The sequence below is a fragment of the Pan troglodytes genome, chromosome X, assembly GCF_028858775.2.
Source record: "Pan troglodytes isolate AG18354 chromosome X, NHGRI_mPanTro3-v2.0_pri, whole genome shotgun sequence".
Classification (NCBI taxonomy): domain Eukaryota; kingdom Metazoa; phylum Chordata; class Mammalia; order Primates; family Hominidae; genus Pan; species Pan troglodytes.
The window spans coordinates 68,618,788-68,633,812 of record NC_072421.2 but is presented as its reverse complement, the minus strand read 5'-3'; the positions used below and the strand labels follow the sequence as shown (position 1 = coordinate 68,633,812).

The 15,025-nt window shown below is 39.9% G+C and overlaps 1 protein-coding gene across 2 annotated transcripts in view; it reads left to right on the top strand.

The window, feature by feature from the left end:
- The window catches only part of TEX11 (testis expressed 11), a 381,570-nt gene that overhangs the window by 67,321 nt on the left and 299,224 nt on the right, over positions 1-15,025 (top strand). For both annotated transcript variants that reach the window (XM_016944288.4, XM_054676447.2), the window contains exon 8: positions 11,073-11,153. In XM_016944288.4, coding sequence (XP_016799777.2) covers positions 11,073-11,153 — 81 coding nt within the window. The remainder of the gene's footprint in view (positions 1-11,072; positions 11,154-15,025) is intronic.

Genomic DNA, 15,025 nt, shown 5'->3' with positions numbered 1-15,025 from the left:
CTGGGACTACAGGCATGAGCCACTGCCTAAATACAAAGTCTTTTTTTTTTTTAATTTTATTGTTATTGTACTTTAAGTTTTAGGGTACTTGTGCACAACGTGCAGGTTTGTTACATATGTATACATGTGCCATGTTGGTGTGCTGCAGCCATTAACTCGTCATTTAGCATTAGGTATATCCCCTAATGCTATCCCTCCCCCCTCCCCCCACCCCACAACAGTCTCCGGTATGTGATGTTCCCCTTCCTGTGTCCATGGGTTCTCATTGTTCAATTCCCACCTATGAGTGAGAACATGCGGTGTTTGGTTTTTTGTCCTGGCGATAGTTTGCTGAGAATGATGGCTTCCAGTTTCATCCATGTCCCTACAAAGGACATGAACTCATCCTTTTTTATGGCTGCATAGTATTCCATGGTGTATATGTGCCACATTTTCTTAATCCAGTCTATCGTTGTTGGACATTTAGGTTGCTTCCAAGTCTTTGCTATTGTGAATAGTGCCGCTATAAACATACGTGTGCATGTGTCTTTATAGCAGCATGATTTATAATCCTTTGGGTATATACCCAGTAATGGGATGGCTGGGTCAAATGGTATTTCTAGTTCTAGATCCCTGAGGAATCGCCACACTGACTTCCACAATGGTTGAACTAGTTTCCAGTCCCACCAACAGTGTAAAAGCATTCCTATTTCTCCACATCCTCTCCAGCACCTGTTGTTTCCTGACTTTTTAATGATGCCATTCTAACTGGTGTGAGATGGTATCTCATTGTGGTTTTGATTTGCATTTCTCTGATGGCCAGTGATGGTGAGCATTTTTTCATGTGTTTTTTGGCTGCATAAATGTCTTCTTTTGAGAAGTGTCTGCTCTTCATATCCTTTGCCCACTTGTTGATGGTGTTGTTTGTTTTTTTCTTGTAAATTTGTTTGAGTTCATTGTAGATTCTGGATATTAGCCCTTTGTCAGATGAGTAGATTGCAAAAATTTTCTCCCATTTTGTAGGTTGCCTGTTCACTCTGATGGTAGTTTCTTTTGCTGTGCAGAAGCTCTTTAGTTTAATTGGATCCCATTTGTCAATTTTGGCTTTTGTTGCCATTGCTTTTGGTGTTTTAGACATGAAGTCCTTGCCCATGCCTATGTCCTGAATGGTATTGCCTAGGTTTTCTTCTAGGGTTTTTATGGTTTTAGGTCTAATGTTTAAGTCTTTAATCCATCTTGAATTAATTTTAGTATAAGGTGTAAGGAAGGGATCCAGCTTCAGCTTTCTACATATGGCTAGCCAGTTTTCCCAGCACCATTTATTAAATAGGGAATCCTTTCCCCATTGCTTGTTTTTGTCAGGTTTGTCAAAGATCAGATAGTTGTAGATATGCGGCATTATTTCTGAGGGCTCTGTTCTGTTTTGGTACCAGTACCATGCTGTTTTGGTTACTGTAGCCTTGTAGTATAGTTTGAAGTCAGGTAGCATGATGCCTCCAGCTTTGTTCTTCTGGCTTAGGATTGTCTTGGCAATGTGGGCTCTTTTTGGTTCCGTATGAACTTTAAAGTAGTTTTTTCCAATTCTGTGAAGAAAGTCATTGGTAGCTTGATGGGGATGGCATTGAAACTATAAATTACCTTGGGCAGTATGGCCATTTTCACGATATTGATTCTTTCTACCCATGAGCATGGAATGTTCTTCCATTTGTCTGTGTCCTCTTTTATTTCCTTGAGCAGTGGTTTGTAGTTCTCCTTGAAGAGGTCCTTCACATCCCGTGTAAGTTGGATTCCTAGGTATTTTATTCTCTTTGAAGCAATTGTGAATGGGAGTTCACTCATGATTTGGCTCTGTTGTCTGTTATTGGTGTATAAGAATGCTTGTGATTTTTGTACATTGATTTTGTGTCCTGAGACTTTGCTGACGTTGCTTATCAGCTTGAGGAGATTTTGGGCTGAGACGATGGGGTTTTCTAGATGTACAATCATGTCATCTACAAACAGGGACAATTTGACTTCCTCTTTTCCTAATTGAATACCCTTTATTTCCTTCTCCTGCCTAATTGCCCTGGCCAGGACTTCCAACACTATGTTGAATAGGAGTGGTGAGAGAGGGCATCCCTGTCTTGTGTCAGTTTTCAAAGGGAATGCTTCCAGTTTTTGCCCATTCAGTATGATATTGGCTGTGGGTTTGTCATAGATAGCTCTTATTATTTGGAGATATGTCCCATCAATACCTAATTTATTGAGAGTTTTTAGCATGAAGGGTTGTTGAATTTTGTCAAAGGCCTTTTCTGCATCTATTGAGATAATCATGTGGTTTTTGTCTTTGGTTCTGTTTATATGCTGGATTACATTTATTGATTTGTGTATGTTGAATCAGCCTTGCATCCCAGGGATGAAGCCCACTTGATCATGGTGGATAAGCTTTTTGATGTGCTGCTGAATTCGGTTTGTGAGTATTTTACTGAGGATTTTTGCATCAATGTTCATCAAGGATATTGGTCTAAAATTCTCTTTTTTTGTTGTGTCTCTGCCAGGCTTTGGTATCAGGATGATGCTGGCCTCATAAAATGAGTTAGGGAGGATTCCCTCTTTTTCCATTCATTGGAATAGTTTCATAAGGAATGGTACCAGCTCCTCCTTGTACCTCTGGTAGAATTCGGCTGTGAATCCATCTGGTCCTGGACTTTTTTTGGTTGGTAAGCTATTGATTATTGCCACAATTTCAGAGCCTGTTATTGGTCTATTCAGAGATTCAACTTCTTCCTGGTTTAGTCTTGGGAGGGTGTATGTGTCGAGGAGTTTATCCATTTCTTCTAGATTTTCTAGTTTATTTGCGTAGAGGTGTTTGTAATATTCTCTGATGGTAGTTTGCATTTCTGTGGGATCGGTGGTGATATCCCCTTTATCATTTTTTATTGCATCTAATTGATTCTTCTCTCTTTTCTTCTTTATTAGTCTTGCTAGCGGTCTATCAATTTCGTTGATCCTTTCAAAAAACCAGCTCCTGGATTCATTAATTTTTTGAAGGGTTTTTTGTGTCTCTATTTCCTTCAGTTCTGCTCTGATTTTAGTTATTTCTTGCCTTCTGCTAGCTTTTGAATGTGTTTGCTCTTGCTTTTCTAGTTCTTTTAATTGTGATGTTAGGGTGTCAATTTTGGATCTTTCCTGCTTCCTCTTGTGGGCATTTAGTGCTATAAGTTTCCCTCTACACACTGCTTTGAATGTGTCCCAGAGATTCTGGTATGTTGTGTCTTTGTTCTCGTTGGTTTCAAAGAACATCTTTATTTCTGCCTTCATTTCATTATGTACCCAGTAGTCATTCAGGAGCAGGTTGTTCAGTTTCCATGTAGTTGAGCGGTTTTGAGTGAGTTTCTTAATCCTGAGTTCTAGTTTGATTGCACTGTGGTCTGAGAGACAGTTTGTTATAATTTCTGTTCTTTTACATTTGCTGAGGAGTGCTTTACTTCCAACTATGTGGTCAATTTTGGAATAGGTGTGGTGTGGTGCTGAAAAGAATGTATATTCTGTTGATTTGGGGTGGAGAGTTCTGTAGATGTCTATTAGGTCCGCTTGGTGCAAAGCTGAGTTCAATTCCTGGGTATCCTTGTTAACTTTCTGTCTCATTGATCTGTCTAATGTTGACAGTGGGGTGTTAAAGTCTCCCATTATTATTGTGTGGGAATCTAAGTCTCTTTGTAGGTCACTCAGGACTTGCTTTATGAATCTGGGTGCTCCTGTATTGGGTGCATATATATTTAGGATAGTTAGTTCTTCTTGTTGAATTGATCCTTTTACCATTATGTAATGGCCTTCTGTGTCTCTTTTGATCTTTGTTGGTTTAAAGTCTGTTTGATCAGAGACTAGGATTGCAACCCCTGCCTTTGTTTGTTTTCCATTTGCTTGGTAGATCTTCCTCCATCCCTTTATTTTGAGCCTATGTGTGTCTCTGCACATGAGATGGGTTTCCTGAATACAGCACACTGATGGGTCTTGACTCTTTATCCAATTTGCCAGTCTGTGTCTTTTAATTGGAGCATTTAGCCCATTTACATTTAAAGTTAATAGTGTTATGTGTGAATTTGATCCTGTCATTATGATGATAGCTGGTTATTTTGCTCGATAGTTGATGCAGTTTCTTCCTAGCCTTGATGGCATTTACAATTTGGTATGTTTTTGCAGTGGCTGGTACCAGTTGTTCCTTTCCATGTTTAGTGCTTCCTTCAGGAGCTCTTTTAGGGCAGGCCTGGTGGTGACAAAATCTCTCAGCATTTGCTTGTCTGTAAAGTATTTTATTTCTCCTTCACTTATGAAGGTTAGTTTGGCTGGATATGAGATTCTGGGTTGAAAATTCTTCCCTTTAAGAATGTTGAATATTGGTCCCCACTCTCTTCTGGCTTGTAGAGTTTCTGCAGAGAGATCAGCTGTTAGTCTGATGGGCTTCCCTTTGTGGGTAACCCGACCTTTCTCTCTGGCTGCCCTTAATGTTTTTTCCTTCATTTCAACTTTGGCGAATCTGACAATTATGTGTCTTGGACTTGCTCTTCTCAAGGAGTATCTTTGTGGTGTTCTCTGTATTTCCTGAATTTGAATGTTGGCCTGCCTTGGTAGATTGGGGAATTTCTCCTGGATAATATCCTGCAGAGTGTTTTCCAGCTTGGTTCCATTCTCCCCATCACTTTCAGCTACACCAATCAGACGTAGATTTGGTCTTTTCAATAGTCCCATATTTCTTGGAGGCTTTGTTCATTTCTTTTGATTCTTTTTTCTCTAAACTTCTCTTCTCGCTTCATTTCATCTTCCATCACTGATACCCTTTCTTCCAGTTGATCGCATTGGCTACTGAGGCTTCTGCATTCATCACGTAGCTCTCGTGCCTTGGTTTTCAGCTGCATCAGGTCCTTGAAGGACTTCTCTGCATTGGTTATTCTAGTATCCGTTCGCCTAATTTTTTTTCAAAGCTTTTAACTTCTTTGCTATTGGTTCGAATTTCCTCCTGTAGCTCAGAGTAGTTTGATTGCCTGAAGCCTTCTTCTCTCAACTCGTCAAAGTCATTCTTCGTCCAGCTTTGTTCCATTGCTGGTGAGGAGCTGCGTTCCTTTGGAGGAGGAGAGGCGCTCTGACTTTTAGAGTTTCCAGTTTTTCTGCTCTGTTTTTTCCCCATCTTTGTGGTTTTATCTACCTTTGTTCTTTGATGATGGTGACCTACAGATGAGTTTTTCATGTGGATGTCCTTTCTGTTTGTTAGTTTTCCTTCTAACAGACAGGGCCCTCAGCTGAAGGTCTGTTGGAGTTTGCTAGAGGTCCACTCCAGACCCAGTTTGCCTGGGTATCAGCAGTGGTGGCTGCAGAACAGCAGATATTGGTGAACTGCAGATGCTGCTGCCTGATCGCTCCTCTGGAAGTTTTGTCTCAGAGGGGTACCCGGCCGTGTGAGGAGTCAGTCCGCCCCTCCTGGGGGGTGCCTCCCAGTTAGGCTACTTGGGGGTCAGGGACCCACTTGAGGAGGCAGTCTGTCCGTTCTTAGATCTCAAGCTGCGTGATGGGAGAACCACTACTCTCTTCAAAGCTGTCAGACAGGGACATTTAAGTCTGCAGAGGTTACTGCTGTCTTTTTGTTTGTCTGTGCCCTGCCCCCAGAGGTGGAGCCTACAGAGGCAGGCAGGCCTCCTTGAGCTGTGGTGGGCTCCACCCAGTTCGAGCTTCCCGGCTGCTTTGTTTACCTAATCAAACAACTAACTCAGCAATGGTGGGTGCCCCTCCCCGAGCCTCGCTGCCGCCTTGCAGTTTGATCTCGGACTGCTGTGCTAGCAATGAGCAAGACTCCATGGGTGTAGGACCCTCCGAGCCAGGTGCGGGATATAATCTCCTGGTGTGCCATTTTTTAAGCCCTTTGGAAAAGCACAGTATTAGGGTGGGAGTGACCCGATTTTCCAGGTGCCATCTGTCACTCCTTTCTTTGACTAGGGAAGGGAATTCCCTGACCCCTTGTGCTTCCCTGGTGAGGCGATGCCTCGCCCTGCTTCGGCTTGTGCACAGTTCGCTGCACCCACTGTCCTGCACCTACTGTCTGGCACTCCCTAGTGAGATGAACCCAGTACCTCAGTTGGAAATGCAGAAATCACCGGTCTTCTGAGTCGCTCACGCTGGGAGCTGTAGACTGGAGCTGTTCCTATTCGGCCATCTTGGCTCCTCCCCTTCTAATACTTAGTCTTTTCTGATGAAATTGGTGATGGTATTAAACAAATGTGATTTTATTTTATTTTATTTGTTTTGAGACCTTGTCTTGCTCCGTTGCCCAGGCTGGAGGGCAGTAGTGCCATCTCGGCTCACTGCAACCTCCACCTCCTGGGTTCAAGCGATTATCCTGCCTCAGCCTCCCGAGTAGCTAGCTGGGACTACAGACAGCCGCCACCATGCTAGGCTAAATTTTGTATTTTTAGTACAGATGCTGTTTCACCGTGTTGACCAGGCTGGTCTTGAACTCCTGACCTCAGGTGATCCACACACCTCGGCCTCCCAAAGCACTGGGATTGCAGGTGTGAGCTACCGTGCCTGGCCAACAAATGTGTTTCTAAAAATTTTTTAAAATTTTGAAATAAGCATAGATTTGCAGGAAACTACAAAAATAGTAAAGAGAGATCTGTGTACCCTTCACCCAGTTTTTTGCCAGTGGCAAAATCTTGCATACATATAGTGCGATATAAAACCAGGAAATAGACATTGATACAATCCACAGACCTTATTTAGATTTCACCAGTTTTACATGAACTCACTTATGTGTGTTTGCATGTGTTTATAGAGCTCTATACAATTTCAGCACATGTGTAGGTGAAGATTCATGTTCACTACCACCACCACAATCAAGATACAGAACAGTTTCATTACCGCACAGATTCTTTACATAACCCCTTTATAGGGATACCCCTTTCCCATCATCCAAAACCTCAGGCAACCAAAACCTAGTCTCCATCTCTATAATTTTGTCATTTTAAGAACATTATATAAATGTAATATTACACTATGTAACCATTTTATATTGGTTGTTTTCACTCAGCATTTTTTTTTTTTTTTGCGATCCGTCCTTGTCTTTTTATGTGTTAATAGTTTGTTCTTTTTGTTTGTTTGTTTTTGAGACAGAGAGTCTCACTCTGTTGCCTAGGCTGGAGTGCAATGGCGTGATCTCGGCTCACTGCAACTACTGCCTCCTGAGTTCAAGTGATTCTCCTGCCTCAGCCTCCCAAGTAGCGTGAGATTACAGGCATGTGCCACCTTGCCTGGCTATTTTTTTTGTATTTTTTAGTATAGATGGCATTTCACCAAGTTGGCCAGGCTGGTTTCAAACTCCTGGCCTCAAGTGATCCACCCACCTCTGCCTATCAAAGTGCTGGGATTACAGGCATGAGTCAACGCACCGAGCCCTGTTCTCTTTTTATTGCTATGTAGAATTCTATGCTATGGATGTACCAATTTGTTTAGCTGTTCACCATTGAAAGAATTTGGGTTGTTTCCAATTTTTGGCTATTGTAAATAAGTTGGCATGAACATTTCCATACAGGTTTTTGTGTGGACATAAAGGGTATATTTAGTTTTATTTTTTTTTTTAGAAACTGCCAACTGTTTTCTAGAGTGGCCATGCCATTTTACATTCTGTGTTTTGTTTTGTTTTCTTGTTTTCTTTTGAGACAGAGTCTCACTCTGTCACCCAGGCTGAGTGCCGTGGCATGATCTCAGCTCACTGCAACCTCCGCCTCCCAGGCTCAAGTGATTCTCCTGCCTCAGCCTCCCGAGTGGCTGAGACTACAGGTGCGTGCCACCATGCCTGGCTAATTTTTGTATTTTTAGTAGAAATGGGGCTTTGCCATCTTGGCCAGGCTTGTCTCAAACTGCTGACCTCAGGTGATCCACCCACCTAGGCCTCCCAAAGTACTGGGATTACAGGTGTGAGCCACTGCACCCAGCCACCATTTAGATTCTTACCAGTAATGTATGAGAGATCCCATTTCTTTGCATCCTTGACAGCATTTGGTATTGTGACCAATTTTTTTATTGTAGCTATCCTAATAGTTATATAGTGATATCTCATTGTGGTTTTAATTTGCATTTCTCTAATGGCTAATGATGTTGAACATCTTTTCATTTACTTATTTGCCATCTGTATCTCCCTTTAGGCAAAATATCTGTCATTTTTCTTGTCTATTTTCTATTTGGATTGTTTGATAGTTTACTGTTGAATTTACAGGATTATTTATATATTCTAGATGTGATTCCCTTGTCAGATAAATATTCGCGAATATTGTCTTGTTGTAGCTTGTCTTTTTGTCCTTTATAATAGGGTCACAGAATACAGTTTTGATGAAGTCCAATTGATTGATTTCTTTTTCTTTTATGGATCATGCTTTTGGTGTCATGTCTCAGAATGTTTCACCTAGCCCTGGGTTTCTTAAATTTCCATTTGAATTTTAAGATCAGCATGTTAATTTCTGCAAAAAAGGCCAACTGGAATTTTAATGGAATTGGATTAAATTTATAGATCAACTCGGGGAGTATTGCCATTTTAATATATTGTCTTTTTTTTTTTTTTTTGAGACAGAGTCTCACTCTATTGCCCAGGCAATATTGCGCCATCTCGGCTCACTGCAGCCTCTGCTTCCCGGGTTCAAGCGATTCTCCTACCTCAGCCTCCTAAGTAGCTGAGATTACAGGCACGCACCACCATGCCTAGCTAGCTACTTTTTGTATTTTTAGTAGAGACGGGGTTTTGCCATGTTGGACAGGCTGGTCTCGAACTCCTGGCCTCAGGTGATCAGCCTACCTTGGCCTCCCAAAGTGCTGGGATTACAGGGGTGAGCCACTGGGCCCAGCCCTGATGGTAGTTTTGATTGCCCCAAATGTACACATTTTTGAATACTGACTTACAGTTTATGAAATGCTTTCACATCTGTGATCCCATTTGATCCTCATAAAAATCAATCCTATATTGTAGACATTACTGTCCCTATTTTATAGTTAACAAAATAGAGCCTCAAAGAGATTGTGACTTACCTAAGTTCACTGAGCCAAGAAGTGGAAAAACTGGGAATGCAAAGCTCATATTCTTTTCACTACATCAGTATAGGCAGGACATCACTCCAGATCTAATGAATCACAGTCTCCCCAAGTGGTGAGAGCTGGGCGTGTGATTTTCAGAAAGCTCCACTGGTGAGTCTGATGCTCACAAAAGGTTACTACAGCACTGTATTGTGCTGCCTCTTCTTTAAGACTTCTTTTACTTTAAATCTTTATCTTTTGGGCTTGAAATATTTGTTTCTAGTCATAAGAAGATGAATAAATTTTCAAAAGTAGCCTGAATTATTAGAGCTTTGATTTCTCTAAGATAAAATCTGAGTAATGATAGACACTTTATGGGTTGTTTGAACATTAAAGTCTCATGTTGTTTTATATGTTATAAGAACAGACAGCAACATCTATCCTCTGATATGGTGTTGTCACTCAGCATTTCTCTTTTATAGTAAGATTTTCTCCACCTTGAATAATGATTCAATCAGCAAGTATTCATAGAATATAGTGTAGACAGGAATATTATTTTCTAATCTCTATATAGAGATTTGGCTTATTGAGGCACTTGTGTTAGCAATTTATTTTCCCCTTTAATAATATCTAGTATTAAAGCCTTATAAGAGAGTATCTACTCAGCAAGATGTCAGGCTTACTATTCAGCAGTTAGAAGAGAAAACTAGAGAGAAGCTGGTGTCTTACGTTGTTTATATTTTCTTCTGTCTACTCAATTCTTTTATTATTCAAAGCACAATAATATTTGACACCACGTAAAGAAGAGAAGAAAGAAAATAGCAAGTGTAGTACTTTATTATTTCCTTGTATGTATCCATGTTTTTCTTAAAAAAATGCTTTGTCTGCCTTTTTGTGTGTGTGTGTGACAGAGTCTCGCTCTGTCTCCCAGGCTGGAGTGCAATGGCTCGATCTCAGCTCGCTGCAACCTCCGCCTCCCGAGTAGCTGGATTGCAGGTGCCCACCACCACACCCAGCTAATTTGTGTTTGGGTTGTTTTGTTTTGTTTGTTTGTTTTTTAGTAGAGACGGGATTTCACCATGTTGGTCAAGCTGGTCTCAAACTGCTGACCTCAGGTGATCCACCCACCTTGGCCTCCCTAGGTGCTGGGATTATAGGCGTGAGCCACTGCGCCTGGCCAACTAAGTTCTTCAGTGGCTGAAACAAGCCTCTTCTACAAGTGCTGAAGTATGTGTGATTGATGTTTACATTCATTTGGGGGTGTTCAGACATAGAATGGTAGAACTGAAAGGAACCCTGCAGATAGTCTAGTACAGTCTCCTCACTTTATGGATGAGGAAACAATCTGTGAGAGCTTAAGGCTCAAAGTTACACATGATAAATGGCAGAGCGGCTCTTTTGGCTTCATGATGAGATTGTACGAAGCTGCTTTTCTTTTTTCTTAAAAAAATTTTTTTTTTAAGAGATGGGGTTTTGCTCTGTCATCTGTGGCAGGAGTAGAGAGGTATCTTCTTAGCTTACTGCAGCTTCAAACTACTGGACTTGAGCAATTTTCCCGCCTCAGCCTCTAAAGTAGCTGGGACTATAGGTGTGTGCCACCATGTCTGGCTAATTGATAAGCTGCTTTTTGTAGTGGATATACATAGCAGTTCAGACTATGAGGTTATTGTGATCTTGCTTTAAGACAAAGACTGCTGTTTAGCTTAATTCCTCTAATGTAGAAGTGAATAGAAGAGCTATTCAAGTTGCAGAAGCATCTAGTAGACCTGGCATTATGTCATAGTATAATAACATAAGGCAGTACAACCAGTTTTTGCATTTCCAGAAAAAAGTAAATGACTCCTGCTCATTCAGTATCAACTCTGTGTCACCAAAGATTACCACTTATTCTTCTGTATTTTGAGCAAGCTATCTGTTTAGCTTGAACAACTAGTATTGCTAAAAATATTAGAAAACAAAATAAGACTTTTAAACACTAGTTAAAATATGCTAAAATTGACTTAGAGACAAATAACCTTGTCATTTCATTTTAACCAATTATTGACATTCTTTATCTTTTTCAGGCAGTTGCTCAAGGGGATTTTCAAAGAGCATCTATGTGTGTACTGCAATGTAAAGATATGTTGATGAGGCTCCCCCAGATGGTGAGTGAAATCTGCATTCTCCAAGAGTTTGAAAATATGCTATATCAAGTTCCAGGAAGAATCATTACTACTTCATGCAACCTTTTGGAGATTCTATTTGAGATCAGTTCCACATAAGTAGCTGATCTTTGAAATATTTTGCTTCCTTTGTTCTTTACCAGAAAGAGCATTTGAAAAAGCTATATGGAATATTTCTTTTTTTTCTTTTCTTTTCTTTTTTTTTTTTTCTGAGATGGAGTCTCACTCTGTCGCCCAGGCTGGAGTGCAGTGATGTGATCTCAGCTCACTGCAACCTCCACCTCCCGGGTTCAAGTGATTCTTGTGCCTCAGCCTCCTGAGTAGCTGGGATTACAGGCCTGCGCCACCACACCTGGCTACTTTTTGTATTTTTAGTACAGACAGGGTTTTGCTATGTTGGCCAGGCTGCTCTGGAACTCCTGGCCTCAAGTGATCCACCCACCTCAGCCTCCCAAAGTACTGGGATTACAGGCATGAGCCACCACACCTGACTGATATGGAATATTTCTTAAAATTTTCTTTGCTTTGTCTTTTATTGTCAAATCATTTTGATAACATTTGCTCCATATTCATGCTATACAACAAAAGAAAGAAAAAAATGAGTTTGTCTGCTGACAAGGTTGATAGCAGTTAATCATGTTACTGCCATAGTATTTTTCTATACTGGGATTTGGAGATGTGAGAGATTTGATAGGATAAAGCCTGCATCCTGGACTGGATCTCATGAAAATTCCTAAATACATAGTTTTTTGCTTTTTCATTTTATCTTCCCTTTCCATTCTTTCTCTCCTATTTCAGTGCCTATGCCTACTTCAGTCTTTACTCTCACAGAGGGATTAATAATGGAGATATAATTGGATATTAGGGAGAATGTTCCCAGTATTGCATACATCGTACCTATTTGTGAGATTGGTCTTATTTTTTCCCCAAATTGGGTGTCATAATGTAGAGCTTAATTCAGTAAACATTTATATGTTGCCTGTTATATGTCACATCAGACATTCTTCTAGGCTTTAAAAACTTTTAAAACAATTTCATATTTATAGAAAAGTTATAAGATTAGTACAAAGAACTCCTGTATACCCTTTGCTTGGAAACGTCATTCAAATTTTCCAATAATGTTCTATATAGAAAATGGTTTCAATCTAGAATTATACATAGTCTTCAGTCTCCTTCAATCTGGAAATCTGGAACACCTCCTCATTCTTGCCTTGTTATTCATGATCTTGGCAGTTTTGAAGATTACAGATCAGTCATTTTGTAGCATGTGATTTAATGTGGGTTTAGCCAAAGTTTCCTCATGATTAGAACAGGTTGTGAATTTGAGGCCAGAAAATCACAGAAGAAATTCTATGTTCTACTCATGGCTTCCTATTGGGTGGTATACAGGATTGATTTATACTATTATTGGTGGTGCTAGCTTTGATCTCTTGATTAAGATCGTGTCTTTCAGGTTTTTTCACTGTAAACCTGTATCATTTCGTGAGTGATACACTGAAACTATGGCAAATCAAATTTCTCATTCTACTTTCACCATCTTTATTCTTTTTTCCTCCATTTTTCTAGCTTTATTGGGGGTATAATTGACAAAATTTGTATATATTTATGGTATATAACATAATATTTTGATATACATTGTGAAAAGATCACCACAATCAAGCCAATTTATATATTCATCAACTCACACAGGTTTTTTTGTGGAGAAATATTTAAGATCTACTTTCTTAGCAATTTTCAAGTATACAATACATTATTATAATATTAACTGTAGTCACTGTGCTGTACAGTACAGCCCCAGAACTTATTCATACGGCCTAAATGAAACTTTGTAACCCCTCCCCTTTTATTTGAAGAGATAGAGTATTGCTCTGTCGCCAGGCTGGAGTGCAGTGGCATGATCCTGGCTCACTGCAGCCTCAACTTCCTCGGCTAAAGTGATCCTCCCACCTCAGCCTCCCGAGTAGCTGGGACTACCGGTGCGTGCCACCAAGGCTGGCTAGTTGTTTTATTTTTTTGTAGAGATGGGGGTCTTACTATGTTATGCAGGCTGATCTTGAACTCCTGGGCTCAGGCAGTCCTCTTGCCCCAGCCACCCAAAGTACTGGGATTATAGACGGGAGCCACTGTGCTTGGACACTTTGTACCCTTTGACCAATATCTCCTCATCCATTCCCCAACCCCCTGGCAACCACCTTTCTACTCTCTACTTCTATGAACTCAGCTTTTTCAGAATCCACATATAAGTGAGACCATGCAGTATTTGTCTTTCTGCGGCTGGCTTATTTCACTTAGCTTAATGTCCTCCAGGTTCATCTGTGTTATCACAAATGGCAGGATTTCCTTCTTTTTTATGGCTGAATAGTATTCTATTGTATATAAATACCACATTTTCTTTACCCATTCATCTCTTGTTGGACCCTTAGGTTGATTCCATAGCTTGGCTATTGTAAATAATGCTGCAGTGAACAAGGGATTGCAGATATCTCTTAAAGATACTTATTTTATTTCCCTTGGGTATATATCCAGAAGTGAGATTGCTGGATAATATGGTAGTTACATTTTTAATTTTTTGAGCAACCTCTATACTGTTTTCTGTAATGGGTATACTAATTTACATTCCCACCAGCAGTGTACAAAGGTTTCCTTTTCTCCATGCCCTTGCCAACACTTCTTTTGTCTTTTTGATAATAGACATTCTAACAGATGTGAGGTGATATCTCATTGTGATTTTAATTTGCATTTCCCTGATGGTTAGTGATGTTGAGCATTTTTTCACATACCTGTTGCTGATTTGTATGCCTTCCTTAGATAAATATCTATTCAGGTCTTTTGCCCATTTTTTCATTGGGTTATTTGTTTATTTGCTATTGCAGTGTTTGAGTTCCTTGTATATTTTGGAGATTAACTCTTTATCAGACGTGTGATTTGTGGATATTTTCTCCTATTCTGTAGGTTGTCTCTTCACTCTGTTGATTGTTTCCTTTGCTGTGCAGAAGCATTTTAGTTTGGTGCAATCTCATTTGCCTATTTTTGCTTTTGTCACCTGTGGGGGTCATATCCAAAAAAATCATTGACCAGGGGTCTATCTCTCTCTTTCCCTCTAATAATTGCTTTATATATCTGAGTGCTCCAGTGTTGGGTGCATGTGTATGTAAAATTGTTATAGCCTCTTGCTGAATTTTCCCCTTTATCCTTATATAGTGACCTTTTTTTCTCTCTCCTTAAAGTTTTTGTCTTGAAATCCATTTTGTCTGATATAAGTATAGGTACTCCTGCTATTTCGTTGTTTCCGTTGTCATGGAATATCTTTTTCCATCCGTTTATTTTCAATCTGTGTGTATCTTCATAGGGGAAATGTGTTTCTTGTAGGCAAGAGATCATTGGGTCTTGTTTTTTTTTAATCCATTCAGCCACTCTATGTCCTTTGATTGGAGAGTTTAGTCTATTTACATTCAGTGTTATTACTGATAAGTAAAGACTTACTCCTGCCACTTTGTTATTTGTTTTCTGATTGTTTTTGGTTTTCTATTTTTTATTCTATTCTATTTCTTTCTTTCCTGTCTTCGTTTTAGTGAAGGCGATTTTCACTGGTGGTATGATTTAATTTCTTCCTTTTTATTTTTTGTGTATTCGTTGTTTTTCAGTTTCAGGTTACCGTGAGGCTTGCAAATGCTATCTTATAATCCATTATTTTAAATTGATGACAGTGTAACACTGATTGTATTAACAAAGAGCCAAACACACACATACACACACACACACACAAACTAATAAAAACTCTACACTTTAACTTTGTTCCCCTGATTAACTTTTTTTGTTTTTCTTTGTGTCTTATGGTACTGTCCATGTTTTGA